The sequence below is a fragment of the Venturia canescens genome, chromosome 4 (assembly GCF_019457755.1).
Source record: "Venturia canescens isolate UGA chromosome 4, ASM1945775v1, whole genome shotgun sequence".
NCBI classification, from domain to species: Eukaryota; Metazoa; Arthropoda; class Insecta; order Hymenoptera; family Ichneumonidae; genus Venturia; species Venturia canescens.
In genome coordinates this window covers 18,219,222-18,234,780 of record NC_057424.1, presented here as the reverse complement: position 1 = coordinate 18,234,780, position 15,559 = coordinate 18,219,222, and the positions used below count along the sequence as shown (strand labels likewise).

The window sequence follows — 15,559 nt, the reverse complement described above, 5'->3', positions numbered from 1 at the left end:
ATGGTGCCAGTGATCGCAGAGTTGTGTTTATTGCTTTCGTACATCCGACGATAATTTTTATTTTGTCAACGAATCGATATCCACGCCTGTTATCACAGAGCATCCGAGGGAAAAACACCGCTGAATGATTCACTTCGAGAAATCACGTGCTTGAGCTAAGTAAAGTTCGAAGGCTCGTTATTTTGTTTCACTGTCAGCGAGCAGCAGCCATAAAACGCGACGGTTTAAAGGTTAAAAGTGTTAGCTATTTATTGGGTAGGCTCGCGATGCGGAAATATCGAACATTTGTATTCTTACGACACCGAGTGCCTCGTGTGTCTATGAGAATTTCGTTGTTCATATGATCCGAAAAGGCTTGTCAGTTGACCAATGAAAAAAAGATCATTCGAATGGAGAAAATCGCAGATATAAAATTGGCTCTTACGGTCGCCGCTCGTGATGCTCACCTTTGCGAAGAACAATGTCTCGTAATTTCAACGCATTTCATCCTGAAGTGTCAACTTTTGTCCTTTTTGAAAAATGAATTCGCTCGCTCTTTTCACATTTTTGTTTTTCCGCGCGTTATCAATAGTCAATGTCGAATGTTATCACTGGTTATCACAAGTTCCAACATTCGTCAGTCGGTAAAAAAATGAATGAGCGACGGATGGCGTTTCGGTAACTCGCGCAATGTCCGCTACGGGGCTACACTTTCTCGTCCTCCACCATGGATGCTATATACCTCATCAAAAAAAAAAAAAAGAAAGATGGAATGCGAACTCAACCGACGCCACCACCGAAAGATCTGCCTCATCAAAATATGAGAACATTTATGAACACGGTGGACAACGATAAAAGGTAGCCCCTCGTAGCGGATGATTTGTGCGTTACCGAAACGCCACAGGTAGGCTTACCGTGGCGACATCCGTTGTCGTTTGCGCGTACTCAACATGGCGAACGTCCCTGGCGATCGGATAAGAGGCGGGGAGAAAGAGAGAGAGTTGCAAATTCGAGTTTCGAAATGCCGCTGGCGGATGCTGCCCGATTCGAATGCGACGAGGTGTGTAAGGTATACGGCAGCGAGAGAAAGAGAGAGAGAGAGAGAAAGTGAGAAAGGAAGGGATAGGAAGGAGAGAGAAAGAGAGAAGGCGGTGCAAACCCGTAGATGCCGAAGAACGGGTTTAACGCAGCGAGTTAACTCGAAGATGGCCGAATCGGTGGATGCGCCGGTGGTCCCATCGGTCTTTGTCGCGAACAGTGCAGTGTCCAACCGTGGTCGCATCTCGTTCTCCAACCTCGAACTAAATCCTTCGAACCGTGAACCGTCCTCCGCTTCCGACTCGAACCTCCCGGACTCGAACGGTACGTAAGAAAGTCTACTGTCCTGTCACGAGGACCTCAACACCTGTCTATTACAATCCTCTATACTGTGTCCATCGAGTACCAGTTACCAATTTTGTTCCCCCGCGTGCAACAAGTGGTCGCCTCATAACGACGATGATGAATATGCCCTCCCTGCGAGCCCTTGCACACACTTATTCGTCGTTTTTGAGCGCAAACTAATATCCGAATGCGCTTGATTAATTTCGTGTCCGTTCAGGCATCACTCCTTAATGATAACAACCGAAAATAACGATAATTCTTTATTTATTTGCCTTTTTTCCTGACGGATTAATAATACTACGGAAACTTTATCAACAACGAACGATTTCATTGTAGTACTTGCGCATCTTGCCGCACGTTGCACCACCGTCGCTTTTTACCATGCGCTCATAAAAGCGAAGTTCTTCATATCAACGCGACTGTCGCCACCGGCGACCACTGTCGCTGTACTTCACATTCATTGCCTCGCAAAACGCGCAGGGAAACGCGAGCTGTTGTTGCCCTTGTTTATTTTTTCTTCTTCTATCAGTTTGACAGTGTATTTTGTGCCGAAATCTCGAAACAAAATATTGTTAGATTATGGGGGGACGTCTGATCGAGGATTCCACGTCCTTCGAGCTCGTTCCTTCGTTGGAAAAAGCAGCGACAGAATTAAAGAAAAATGCGAATCATCACGAGTATGTCGTTGCTCTGTCGATCCTCGTTATGGGAGAAGCGGGATTTTGCATTGACGACACCACATGTTCGAGGTACACACAACGCAGTTCGTATAGAAACTTGTATTTTTTAGAAGGTGCGATAATTGCAAAGAAATATGTTCAAATCTACAAAAACAGTTAAGAGTTTTGGTAAAAAAATTGTTGAAATCCGCTCTGAACACATGAAAATGTTCGCGACTATTGTTCCACGAATAATCCAAAAGCAAACGTCACAAACGTGACAAAAATCGTGTGTTCCAAGCTCGAGTTCATCTTATGAAAAGTTCGAGATTATTCTTCTAAATAATTAAACGACGCGTTACGTTTGCGTACCGATATAAGGTGTTTCGATGGTACAGAGAGGAGGAAGAGAATATCGGCGAAGCGTTGAGTCCGAACGAGCCGAGATGTAGTCTCAGTGAAAATGGAAGTTATCAATTGAAATTCAAGCACGAGAGTGGCAACGACCGTTTGGACTGCAAACTCGTGGCGGTGCCGATCGGTGACGTTCTTCTTATTAATTTATGTCCCTCGAACGACAATTCCGGCGTAACGAAGTCGAGAACCCTCGCATTTTCGAGCTTCAAGTACATCAATCCGTATTCGAGCGACTTGACCGGACGTTTCATGAATCTCCGAGAATTTTCCCACAGGTAACAACAATCTCGTACTAATCAAGAGACTCGGCAGAGTCTCGGGACGAGTATATTGACAGCTCTGTCGTCTGCTGGCCCGAGGCTCGTCGAGACTACAGTTTCTCTGAACAAAACGATTCGCGGCGTTCAACATCGTCCATCCAACAAACATTTTTTTATGACAGATTCAAAGATAACCTCGTGACACCAATGAAGGGAGAGATTTTAACGAATGCCGGAATCACGAACGCCAGTTTATCCGGATTACCGACCGAGCTTAAAATCAATATTCTCGGGATGCTCGGAGTCCCCGAGATCCGCCGGGCAGCTCAGTGTTGTCGGGAATTTCGAGAACTTTGTGCCACGCTACGAAGATGATGCTTCCTCTTTTAATTTTACCTTTTAAACATTTTTTACTCGTTTTTTCATCACGTGTATTCATTTTAGCTTCCAGTACATTCAAGGCTCGAATAAATAAAATAATCAATCACTGGTCTTCACTGAGGAATTTCCAAGCGGTGACGAACGAATGTAAACAGCCGTGATATCGAATACGTCTGGGAACGAAAATCGTTGAACTGAACGACCTTCTCTAATTGATTCTTCCGGTGTTGACGAGGCTGACGATCATTCAACTTTCTTTCATCAAGGATTCCAAAATGTACGAAGAAACGTAACAACGAATCGTCTCTAAGCTTCGTTCCCAGTACGAGTCATCGGTGAAGGCTCATTTCGACGTTGATCGAAGCGTGAGCAGAGATTGCATCAGCCCTTTTCGAAAAAACACTTGAACCGTTCGAACCCCCTACCAACGACAAAGCCCGTCTCGTCACGATCACTTCGTTCGATTGCGATGATGCGCACACTCATTCGGCCACGTTTCAAAGTTAGCAAGTTTATGATAATTGGGAACTGAACGCGATTTAAGTTAAGCCGGAAATAGCATTAATGGACAGAAAAATATGAAACTTTACAGAATGTTAGATCATGATGTAAAAGTCATTCGTACAAATCTTCGAGATCTGAGGTGGGTTGTAACGCGAAATATCTGTAATTTATTTTCTGCCTCGACAAGTCACGTTAACATGGCCTCTTATGAGAAATCACACGGAGTAGCTGTACACTTTTCCCCAGTCACCAGGTTACCAGACTAGTCGGATAACCGAGTAGCATCCTTGAGAGGATGGATCAGTCGGTGCGAGAGAGAGATAGCTGCAAATTTTGAAATCGAAATTCTTCGAGACAGTTTGACCGATTAAAAAAAGGCTCTGTCAGTCGATTTTTGTCATCGTTCTGCGTAGGCTGGCAGAGCTTTTTTTTAATCGGTCAAACTGTCTCGAAGAATTTCGATATCGAAAATTCCAAGTGAGGTTAGTCGACCGATCCATACTCTTGAGGCAGACACGAGTCGTGCAGCGGATGCTGATACAAATTTTCACCAGTGGTGGGAGGCTAAAACGGGGCGGTGTATTCGAGGAGCTGAAAAATTAAATGAGCGTCAGCCACGTCTGAAAAATAAACTGTGTAATAATGTGAGGGTTAACAGGGCGCGAAGGTGGAGAAAAAATAGTCCTCCGCTTCAAGTTTCTCAACTCGACACATTCTATGAGAGAAGTTTGAGAGAAATAGGCCTGAAAAGCTTGAAATTCGAGAATGTAAGAGCGACGATGGGTAGTTTGACACTGCGGCTTGATTTTACAATGCTCACCGTCGATTCTCTACCGAGGTTCTTGATCCGCGTCGTAAAACACCAACCGGCAGTAAATCAAAGAGCGAATGTGATTGTTAACGGAAAAAGTGGAGATCGGTATTAACGACAGTCGGCTACGCAACGGTGAGGTTGGTGATCGATCGTCCGTACCCTCGCACCGAAGAGAAAGATCTCGTGATTCGGCCTTGACCCCCTAGCCGAGTCACGAGCGCCACACTCGCAAACTCGTCCTTGTCCCTTTGCTTTCTCTCTCTCTTTCTCTCGCTTCCTCGGTTGGTCCAGCGAGGCGAGAGTCGTTTGGAGGATAGAGCAGCTCAGCTTATCGAGAAGAGCTCGTGTCGTGGCTCACGAGAGGAGATAGTTACAGAGGCGATATTCTACTTTCCGTTCTCCCTGCGCAGGTGAAGAAGCATGCACCGTCGTGGCCTCTCTCCCAATAGGTTTTTCCGGAGGATAGGTCGTGGGTGTAGTCGCGAGACAAAATAGGATGATGTGGTTCCACAGCTCGCTTTTCGGCCAAGCTTGCGCCGTTTGCTCTCGTACCGCAACCTCGCACTTTCTCTCTCTCTCCCTCCGTGGGCTCTTTCTCTCGCCCTCCGCGTCAACTATCGTCGTAGCAGTGTTCGCTTCGAAGCCGTCCCGGACGATCGTCGTCCTCTCGTTCTCTTTTCTCTCGACGACGCCTGTTCGTTTAATCTTCGTATAACAGTTTGTGCGTCGCCGTTTCAAGTCTTTTCACGATTCACTAATCTTTCATAACTCCTCTGTTTTAAGGAGCTTTAAAGCTTTTATTAGTACGACCATTCGAGATGAAAATCGGTAGAAGAAGCGCCCCGAAGAGTTTCTTTGCTCGCTCGATCCGTGGATATCTCGTCGTATCGATGGAAGGACGAGTTTGCCAATCAACAGAATATTCCGACTGTGCGTTTGGACACGTTGAAATATAGACTGACCGTTAGCCGCTCCGCAGCGCCGATGGGTGAATAAGCCAAGAAGACACACGGAGCCTCGAGGCTGTATTCCGGAAGAAGCTGTTCGAATCGATTGGACAAACACCGGAGGCAGGAGATCGTCGAGGCGTCTCTTTTGGGCCAGCATACGAAAGTGGAGGAGAGTTGTAAAGTGGCCGAGCTGAGATTCGAAGAGGTGGCGAGTCTATTGAGCCTCGCGAGAGACGAGGCGATCCTCGTTGCCGGAAACTCGACGAGGGACCGGAAACGAGGCTCGTGGCGGCGTTTCTACTCCGCGAGAATGTTGAGGCACAGTCACAGCGACGGCGAATTCCCCATCTATCGTCAAGGTAAGCTAGTGTTGTATCCCGGGCGAGATGCTTCGTCCGGAAAAACGATTCTCAAAACATCGCTGACCCTTTGGGCGACTCGAGCCGTAAATCGATGCGCCGTTCTGTCGATTTCTGTACTTCTTTGCCAACAGGTTTCGATCTTTGTTTCGCACTTTCTGTAGTGATGAGAGCTCGCTATTTTGGGTTCAACGGTGACTTCCCGGTAGCCTGGAAACAGGAACAATCGGCACGAGTCACTGTCGTCGTCGTCCGCTTCCCCCGGACGTTGAATAATACTCACGTCTCCCGAAAATCGACCAGCTTCGTTTGGTCAACCACACGCGATGATTGCCCAAATCAATGATGTCGCGTCCTTGGACGATAAATTTGCTCCGATCCCATGCAGAATTCGTCTTTCGCCAGCGCCACGTTTTCACGTGGAGTTTCAGTCTCGGAAGATCTGCGCATGTGGAATAATTCGCAAGATAAATAGAGTCGGAAGGACTGCGGTGATTGTAAGGAGGGGACGAGCGAGCGGGCTTACTTGGCGCTAGAGTGCTCGTGTCGTCCGGGTGCATGAGGTAAAAAAAAACGTTTCGAAATATCCACGCGCCAATTTGCTCATCGTTGCCCCGGGGATTCAAGTGCTCCATCATTTGTTGAAAATTATCGTGCTCCTTCGGCACTATGTACTCGTCGACGTCGACCCCCGCAACGTATCGATAACCAGCGTGGAAAGTACTTCTGTAAAGACAGTCATTGAGGGCCGCGAAAATACCGTCGACCCGGAGATTCCTCTCGAAAGCATAAAAATCTGGCAGCTTCCAATCGATCATCGTCACTATTCCCTCACCGACGTAGTGCTCGAGGACCTTGTTCACCCGAGGGCTCACCGAGTCCCTGTAAAAAGTGAATCTGCTGACCCCCATGCCCCGATAAAATTCGACGAACGCGACCAGATCGAGGTCGTCGCCGAACCGGTGATGAAGCGGTTGAACGCAAACGGCCACGCCGTCCTCCCTCGGCCTGCTCTCATCGCTCACATCTTTCCAACCGTTATTCGGATAACGCACGACGACGAATTCTCGGTCCCTCAGATCCCTCGCGTTTTCCACGGCCTCCAAAGTTACCGTCACCTCGTACGGCAGGCGAATCCGCTCGCTCCTGTTCAGGCGTCCTGGCAATTCGCAGAGAATGTGCGCCGCGCAGTTGGCCATTCCAAAATTTTCCTTGTACGCTGCCAATCGCGTGCCGATCGATTTCTCCTCGAACACAACATCCTTCCTCTCCCAACTCTCTTTGTACCTGTATCTGTGGTAGCAATACAACCGAGACTTTTCCAATCTCGTCGGTATTATGCCGATGATCCTGATCTGAAAACAGAGTCATTTGGGAGCTCGGACTCATCGTGAACCGTCGTTACTTTACTTGATTTCGCGATGGGGGTACCATTGCCCAGGCGTGGTTGTCACGCTGCAGACTCGAGTCCTCTTCGAGAACGACCTCGGGCCGAGTCTCCAAATAAGCCGAAAGTATCGCGGTGTCTTCGATGCGCGGCCTCTTCCAAGAGTCTTCCGCTTCCGCTGGTCTCGGTAGCCTGCTCAGTTCCAAATTCAGCTCCTCGAACTTAACCTCCGCGAGGTCTTTCAGCTTTGAGAGTCTCCGTGTTCTCTAAAACAACGCAGAATCTCAGAAACCTGCCGATCCAGTCTTTGGCACAAACTCCAAAAAAATCACTCACAAGCGAGATAAACATGAGAAAACAGACTACTACGAACGAATAGAAAACCACTGTCGACTTTGTATACACTCGAATTAAGCGCGCTCCTCGTAACCTGACCCGGGGAATCAGTCGATGGTATTTCAACATCGTTCCTCGATCACCGAAACCACCAACAACGCGCTCCCTCCGAATTCTTAGCGCACACTGAATCGCGCTATTTCTTCATCCACGTTCCACCGACAGATATCTCCGGCCCGAGTAGCTCCCTCTCCGTCTTTAATGCTTCTGATAAGCCGATAGCCCGCCATTGCACCAGATTCTTTCTGTTTGCGCTATACAGACTCGATATCTCCCGCTGTTTCGCTCGGCCTCTCTCTCTCTCTCTCTCTCTCTCTCGAATTATCTGATGTTTGAACAATTGGTCACGTTGTTATCGAACGTTATATCGTGCGCGCTTTACTTTAGTTTAATGATTGCGCACGAATTTTTCTACACCTGCTCCGGGTGACAACGAATTTTGGTCGCACGACAGAGCCATGGAATCAAAGTACACCGAGGAGTTGGAAAATCTCCACGGTTAAATCGAGGCGGAATTTTTGGTCTGGTTTATTGGGAATTTCGATTTGTCGTAATTGATTTTTCCGGGACGTAAAACCGATAGAATTCGTGAACTTTTCGGTAGTTTACCGACCAGGGGAGCCCGGAAAACCAGGATCGATCGAGAAAACTCACAATTTTCCAGAATTCGCGGAACTGGATTTTTTCAGTTTTTTTTTTTTAAATTCCAGTGATTCACAGTGACGTAACTCTAAAGCACCAATTAGCTTATGAGAACGATCAGGTACGACGAAAGTCGTTACAATACGTCGAGCGCTCGAGGCCTCGATGCTGATAACATTGTGGACGTGCAGCACTTAGCCCTTGGCATGTTTCCCGCCAGTGCCCTTCGATCGTAGGAAAAACGAGAGAGAACTGAAGCGAGCGTGATTTCGATACCGAGTACTATGATAGTATTGTTATACTAAAACTCACAAATTCTATCTTTAGAAATACTTTTTTCAAACTCATTTCACAAACACCTGTAAAATGTTGTTTTGAAGGTGCTGCTATGCTTCACTACTTTTTGTGCTGTGATAAGAATCGTTTAATAAGATTCTGATAGGGTTGTGTGAAGAATACGAAATTTTTTTAATTCTTGGTCTTCATCACCGCAAAGCTAACGAAACGATGATTATTTGTCGCCAGTTCTATTAGCCCAAGTGTGCACTGTGAAAAGATGGATCGTAAGAACGTCTGGTCTTATTACAATATTTAAAAAATTCGTTAATCTCTCCCCCGCCAAATAGTGTAGGCACAGAAAGATTGTTTTTTTAACTGAATGAAAATCTCATGGAATTGTGAATTTATTTTTAAAGTGTTTTTTTTACAAAAAAAAGTAATACGGCTGGCTCGTGGATTTAGAAGGGAAGCATTCCGAGTGAAAAATGAGTCGTCGGATCTCGAGAGGGAGAAAAATGGAGTTTATTTTCCTGAGCCTGTTTGACCCCTCCGTTGTCGATCAGCTGTTGGGATCGGTCGACGAATCGGCAAGGGTCGATTGTTCCGAGACTTCGTTGCTGCGTTCCTCGCTGCCAGAAACATCCTCGACGTTTTCGATGACGCCGACGATTCCTACGAGTTCCAAGGTGTCCCGTGCCTTTCGTGTCGAGAGGTCACCCGAGGTCGGGCTTTCGGTGGATCCGTCCTCCTCGTCGGTCGCGTTTCCTGGGGAATCGAAGCGGGAAAAGTCGAGCAAGCTCAGTGGGGCTGCGAGCATCTCCGAGGGACGAGGATCCGGTTGTTCCTGAGACGAAAGCTCGTTCCCGGTCGGCGATATCGGATGGAAATCCGGCGGGATCGGTGATCCATAATCCGAGTAGCCGACCAAATCTCCGTTCGGCTTTCTCGCAATCACGCCCCAAGGTCCATAGAAACTTTGGAGACCGAACTCGTGCCAGGCCATTAGATCTTGATCTGCGAAAATCAAAGTCAGGTGATCGTTCGTCACGTTTCGTTTACAAACATTTCTCAATCGAGAGGTTGAATAAAAACCCTGAAGTCGTTCTGATTTTTGTTGAATAACACGCACGAGTCGGGAGCCAACGATGAGTTTTTATTCTCCTCTCAACCGGAAACTAAAATTTTTCTTGTTATTTTGTCGCTTTAGCTATTCGCTCAGGTATGATTTATAAATTTTCACAATATTTATTAAGCAAGTTCACGCGAATCTAATGGAAAACGAAAATTCCAACTTTGGACGTTGAAATTTGGAAATATGCTAGAAATATACAGCGTGCATTTATTCCCGAAATTATTATAGGATCTACCCCGTCCAGTTGTCGAGAACACAATTACCGAAAACCACATTTTTTTAAGGGATTCTCCCAACTTTGGAGAGCCAAAAACGAGAATAAGAAAATATAATGTTTTTAGATATCAATGATGCTTTGAGAAAGCCTTGTTACCGGTGAAAATCACTTGGGAATGGAAAAAGAAAAACACTTGTTTGAGGTTAACGAGTAATAAACGGTAGAAGGTTTGACACCACCATGAGCCAGCGGGTTTAAATAAAAATTGTTCAATCTCAACAAGCGAGTAACACATAATTTTAACTAATAATTGGGAGACTAAATTTGATTCATTTTTTTATCATTAAAAGAGAAAAATAGTTGAGTTGGTTCTTTGAATAGCATGTTCTTCCTTAAAAAGTCCAGTCGATATCAGAAATCCAGTTTTTACTCGACTCTTCCGGTCGACCTTTACCCCAGGCTGACGTCTTTCAGCGACTCAAAGTGCTCAACTTTCCAATTTCATTGATAAAATCCCTCAAAATCATGAATAGAAATGTCAAGTTGGAATCTTAGATTTGGAGAAATCGATTCACCCGGAGGAGGATAAACTTCGAAATATTGTCGGAATTCAAACGAATTCACAAGGCAAAATCTATCGTGGGGTTGGAATTACCCCCGGCTATGTGAAGCAGAAAATAAAAAATCGAACGTTGTAAATCCAATTCGGTGTAAATGAGATAAAATCAGAACGTAAAAATGTTCTTGATGCGTCTGCATAAAATGGAAAAATTCTAAAGACTCGAACAGGAGACGAAACGACAATGGTTAAGGAGTTTCGGTACAGGCGATACAATGTTGCCATGCTAAACCATGCTAAAAGCATAAAAAATTTCAAAAAGTTCAGAATTTTATAAAATTTGGTGAACATATTCTTTAGTGCCAAATTTGACAATACAAATTTTTTAAGATTTTTCTTCTACACAGTTATCGAGTAATTGATCACTAAAGTTGACGTGTATAAGCATAGCGTTTCCATAAATATAGGTATACATTCCGGGCATAAGAAATCTGCTTTAATGCGTAATTACTCGATAACTAAGTAGAAGAAAATTTTGAAAAAATTTGTGTTTTCGCACTTGATGTTGAAGAACATTATCACCAAATTTGATCAATTTCTTAATATTTAGGCTTTTGTACCGAAACTCCTTAACATGCGCGGTACCTACCGGTGTTGAAATCGGGAAGCATCCGAGCGTTGACCGTTGCAAAAACCGTCACGATGACGGCAATGGTCCCACGATAACTGATTTTCATCTCGCTTTAAATACTTACGCGTAGTGGACTCGACGTTCCGACGCTTCCGATTGAACATCCTCGGATAATTGGTGATTCTTCTTATATAGGAGCTGCGCTTCTAACCGATTTAGTAGGTTGCGTAGTCGTAGAGAGAGAGAGAGAGAGAGAGACGAAAAGCGATCAACATTGATTCGTGTTCTTAGCACTTCGGCCTGGTGTTTCTAATAGAATTTCCGATGGATTAGCATCGTTTGAGAGTCTCGTTTGAGGCTTCGTTGTTTTTGTTTATATGAGGGCGGGCATCTGTGATAGATTCCCGAAAAATCAGTGTCGTGAATACCGTTTATTCGGAGCTTGATAAAAAAAGCTGCTTCAAAGCGGAGCTCTCTCGTCGGTGTCTTTAATTCTTCGATGCTCGCGCGCGAGACGTATTTTCGCGTGTGTTTATTCCTCTTGGGGCTAATAGTCGCTAATGCATCAGCGTGGAAGTCGCTAATCGTTAATCGTGACAAGCTCTTCTCGACCCGTCGGAGATCGTTGTTGAGAAATTTATATTTTTTTCTCGTCGCGGCGCGATCGCTTCAACCTTGACTCGGTACGCGGAGGAATTTTCCTCCGCTCGGTCGCGCGCGCTTTATCGAACGCGTGAGTTTATGGAAGAACGTGCGAGCGCGCTCGCGCTAGCGAGGCGTCAAAGTGAGCTTTTGAAAAGCGATCGAGCGTTCGACGCCGCCGTTCGTCGGTGCTTCTCAATGCAAGAGAAAGAGAAAGGGAGATGGAAAAGCGAGAATAAATACATACATGCATAGTTGTGGATGGTTTCCGACTGACGCATCAGTGGGATTGACGTCGTCGTCTCGTCATCGGTGGAAGCCAGGCAAGAGAGCCGCTAGTACAATACCCGAATGAATACAAGCTTCAGCACGGGCCTCGAATCGCTTAGCGTCGCCGCCGCATCGCTCTCCACCTATATTTTCTCGGTGTCGTCGCGCAAATAAGTTTCCCGACTCGCCTAAAAATCACGAGGATGCCGCTCAATCGAATCTGGCGATGTCGTCCTCTTTCATACGGTATGTGCATCGCGGGGCCCGAACAAGCTTCTTCGCTTTGATACAACTCGAGCGTCGTCATTTCAATCACTTCTTTTTCACACTCACGTATTTTCTTTAAAAAACTCATTGGCAAAAGTTTGAATTCAAACTAGTTTGATAGAATGAATAATCAGAGATTCGCACAATATGATAGAATGAGCCGCTTTGGAGTCGAGACGGTGAATCAAAATCCTGTAGAGCGTCCGCAAATCCTTTTGTGCATTTATAAAAGGCTTCGTGAAACATTCATTGACATTTATTCAGTAGTTTCGCCCTACGAGTAGTCGAACATACAAAACGGATGAGGCAATTTTTTCCTTTGATTGTGATCACTGTACAAATTTGCAGAATTCGTTGCGAACTGAGAACGAAACCTTGGTAGAAATCAGTTTGAAAGATAATGTGTTATCGCGCAACGATAAATCGATCGATTGATAATTTCTGTGAGGATCGAAAGGCGTTTTGTGAATTTCGGGCACAATTCGTTCGGTTCGTTGATAATTATTTTTCCGGTGGATTTTTACACGTAAAAAAAATTGTACGACGTGAAAAAATTGAGGTTATTATAAAATACGGCGTAATGTATTGTTGGTCCGTCAGCTGGTATCGCTGGTATACGAGACTTGACATGATACAGCAGCGATCGGGTGGTAAATGCGCGCGGCTTGTGGCGATGTTGATTCAACATTTCGACGAGACGGGCGTCGCGTCGAAAGCTTGGCGCGACCGCCGTTCGGTGCGCTGGAATCGCATGGCCGCCCCTCAGTGCTCGCGAGCCTCGCTCGTCGCTCGGTGCGCGTTACGTCTTGTCCCTCATAGCTCCGCCTTTTTTGTCCATTAATTAACCACACATTTCTCCTTACAAGTAATTTCATTGAGAAATAAATACATCCGTCATTGATATTCCGTCCAGCCTGACTTTCGGTGGAGCTTGTATTTCTCGCGTCTCTCGTTTACACTCGCACGAGTGTTCGTCTCTTTTACATTGAAATAAAATCCGCGCTCCCGATAGCGGTACACGCGTCGGTGAAAACACGAGTAAAATAAAAAAAGGAATAAAGAAGCCTGTGTGCGTTGTGTACAAGCGCAGCATCGTTGTGTCGTGTTCCGTAGAGATTTTCTCGGAGTGAATGTTTCCAGTGAGGTTTGCGCGAGTGTAAGTTCGCCTACGTACAGGCGCATTCTTCAATCCTCAGCGTGCTTGTGCGTCGTGCGTGCGTCCGTGCGTGTGTGTCATTGTACTTGTGTATCTCCTGTGCAAGCTAGTAAGAGCAGTTATGACGAAAGAGTTTCCGCGCATCTCATGATCGAGAGGGACCAAGCGTTGTGTGCGGGACTGCATTAAAAAATCAAATAAACAAATAGAACAAACAAACTTTTTTCATATCGAAAGTGAGGGAGAATATGCGCTCTGTCGCGTGTACCGCTAAAACAGGTGTCTCCGAATGTCCTCAATAATAACAGGGTGTATCGAGGAGGAGCGGTCTAGCCAACCTTGGCCGCAAACGCGAATAGGATCCTCGGTGAAAACGTCGTAAAGCACAGCCCGTAGGCGCCGCCACTCGTAACTCGCTATTTCAAAAACGACTAGTCGGGGGGGCTGCGCGTAGGTCGAATCCACGGATGTCATTGATGCATCACACTGAATTCCTTCGATATTACACACGTAAACGGAAATACATGAAGCAACATAACAAAAAAAAAATAACGAATAAACAAAACACGTGCCTTTATGCCTGATGAGTTTCTTTGGCTCCTGACTCACGAACGTAAATACCAACGAGCTTCCTCATTGCCGGCTGTGAATCATCAACACAATTTCCTTTAACTTTATCTCAACATTAAATAATTTTTTGCGAAAAACCCTGTGCGGATTAAGCATTTAAATAATAAAAATAATGTTTTCACGATACGTCGGGAGGCGAGACAAGACATTTCGGGACGAGGTGTGGAGCGAAAAGAGCCGTAATTGCTGTTAATTTTGTTTGTCACGGAGAAAGATCCTCGTGGCACGGTTCGCGATCTTTTCGATCGGGGTCAAATCTACGAGTACCACACGCGCTCATTCTCGTCGAGACGATGCGGTCGAAATTATCACGGAGCATTATTTTAAACGCATTCAAAATAAAACCCGTGTAACCCGTTTTTTCCGAACTTCAACGATATTTCAAAGAAATGTTTACGAATCGGTGGCGATTGGGATAATAGCTGATATTCCTGGGATCGAGAGTCGGGATCGGCAAAGCTGGAGCGCCGATTGATCAGGATCGATCTGTTCGGCGGGAGGAAGCGTTCGGCGATGTCGATTCGCGTGAGTGGTGGTGTTTATCTCGTGCCCACCACCGCACTTGACGAGTCCAATAACGAAAAATCCGTTGACGATGCAAACCACGAACAACAACAACAGCAGCAGCAACAACAACAACAACAACAACAACAACAACAACAACGACAGACACAAAATAATTCACAAGGAAAGAGCGTCACTATTGTGGCTGCTCCGCAGAGAAGTACGAGTTTGGATTATTTGAATTTCGAAGAAAAACGACAACTAATCGCCTCGTCGTTATCTTTGAGCGATTTTCTCGCGCACGGACCCGCCGCGGCGGCAGCCGCAGCGGCCAAAGAGGTCGCTGCCAATACCGTTGTCATCGGTGAGTTTGACAACCGTTCGTTGTGTCGGGCCAAACCGTGTGTTTGTATACGCGCTCGAGGCGTGGCGCCTTCCTGCCCAAGGGCATCCGGCGAACCAACCTTTTTCTTCTTTTTTTTTTTACATCATACGTATCGACTTTCCCCTTCCTTCTCGTCCCTCGAGTTATTTCTTTCTTCGGGAGTCAAAGAACTCCCGGTTCGCGCATGTAAACAGTAACTGCTTTCCGTAAATGTCGTTTCAAAGAATTTCTTTTTTTTTTCGTTCCTATTATTTTTCGGGTGGGGATCAAATGTTGGAATGACTAAAATTTCGAGCAACTAAAATCTCGAGTTTATAAACTTTGAATGATAATATGGAGACAGAGCTTTGAATGCCAAAAATAAAAATAAAGCAGAAACTGCAAGGTTCGAAGCACGTTTACATCGAAAATAGAATGTAACAATCGCCCATAGGACGATGACTAAAATATCGATTTTTCGAAAATTCGACTATCACGCTCTCGATTCATAAATTACTACAGTCAGCGATACTGTGAAAATTCACAATTTTGAAAATACAATAACGAAAGACCAAATATTACTGAGGTTGAAAACTGAAACACCAAAAAGTCGAACAGTCAAAATAGCGAAACGTTAGAAAGTCGATCGATCAAAATAAAGAAATGCAGTGGAGCTCCAAATACACGCGTCTCGCTCACTCACAATCAGACGGGTGATCTCCCGTTTTAAACATCGCCATTTTGACTTTCGCCTTTTCGAGCTATCGCTATTCTGCA

General features: G+C 45.5%; 5 protein-coding genes across 12 annotated transcripts in view; 2 read left to right on the top strand and 3 right to left on the bottom strand.

The window, feature by feature from the left end:
• Positions 1-914, bottom strand: part of LOC122409371 (Transducer of ERBB2) — a 35,075-nt gene extending 34,161 nt beyond the window's left edge. The window contains exon 1 of one of the 2 annotated variants that reach the window (XM_043416878.1): positions 894-914. The gene's annotated coding sequence lies outside the window, so the exon portion shown is untranslated. Of the gene's footprint in view, positions 1-446; positions 713-893 lie in introns of those variants that run through there. The other variant, XM_043416877.1, reaches the window with a different exon arrangement.
• Positions 915-1,048: 134 nt separating this feature from the next.
• Positions 1,049-3,185, top strand: ntc (nutcracker). 2 transcript variants are annotated; one of them, XM_043416884.1, is made up of 4 exons: positions 1,049-1,341; positions 1,892-2,111; positions 2,420-2,713; positions 2,881-3,185. In XM_043416884.1, the coding sequence occupies exons 2-4, from the start codon at positions 1,942-1,944 to the stop codon at positions 3,071-3,073; spliced, it is 657 nt and encodes a 218-aa protein (XP_043272819.1). In that variant the 5' UTR covers positions 1,049-1,341; positions 1,892-1,941; the 3' UTR covers positions 3,074-3,185. The 2 variants fall into 2 exon arrangements, with proteins under 2 accessions (XP_043272819.1, XP_043272820.1); XM_043416885.1 differs by lacking the exon at positions 1,049-1,341 and having other exon boundaries at positions 1,987-2,125; positions 2,403-2,713.
• A 542-nt stretch (positions 3,186-3,727) lies between these two features.
• Positions 3,728-8,086, bottom strand: LOC122409370 (uncharacterized). Of its 2 annotated transcripts, XR_006260667.1 has the most exons (6): positions 7,430-8,086; positions 7,138-7,359; positions 6,233-7,061; positions 5,990-6,148; positions 4,404-5,916; positions 3,728-4,174 (listed from the first exon to the last, which is right to left on the bottom strand). XR_006260667.1 is itself a non-coding variant. In XM_043416873.1 (5 exons), exons 1-5 carry the CDS (start codon positions 7,556-7,558, stop codon positions 5,702-5,704), a joined length of 1,554 nt encoding a protein of 517 aa, XP_043272808.1. In that variant the 5' UTR covers positions 7,559-8,086; the 3' UTR covers positions 3,728-5,701. The 2 variants fall into 2 exon arrangements, 1 of the variants encoding a protein (XP_043272808.1); XM_043416873.1 differs by having other exon boundaries at positions 3,728-5,916.
• LOC122409367 (phosphatase and actin regulator 1) overlaps positions 5,582-15,559 on the top strand; it is a 35,428-nt gene continuing 25,450 nt past the window's right edge. Inside the window, exon 1 of one of the 4 annotated variants that reach the window (XM_043416868.1) lies at positions 5,582-5,706. In XM_043416868.1, coding sequence (XP_043272803.1) covers positions 5,658-5,706 — 49 coding nt within the window. In that variant the 5' untranslated portion in view covers positions 5,582-5,657. Of the gene's footprint in view, positions 5,707-11,843; positions 12,108-12,815; positions 14,783-15,559 lie in introns of those variants that run through there. The other 3 variants (XM_043416869.1, XM_043416865.1, XM_043416866.1) reach the window with 3 other exon arrangements.
• On the bottom strand, positions 8,797-11,798 carry LOC122409376 (uncharacterized). 2 transcript variants are annotated; one of them, XM_043416886.1, is made up of 3 exons: positions 11,378-11,798; positions 10,968-11,258; positions 8,797-9,424 (listed from the first exon to the last, which is right to left on the bottom strand). In XM_043416886.1, the coding sequence occupies exons 2-3, from the start codon at positions 11,053-11,055 to the stop codon at positions 8,970-8,972; spliced, it is 543 nt and encodes a 180-aa protein (XP_043272821.1). In that variant the 5' UTR covers positions 11,056-11,258; positions 11,378-11,798; the 3' UTR covers positions 8,797-8,969. The 2 variants fall into 2 exon arrangements, with proteins under 2 accessions (XP_043272821.1, XP_043272822.1); XM_043416887.1 differs by having other exon boundaries at positions 11,074-11,797.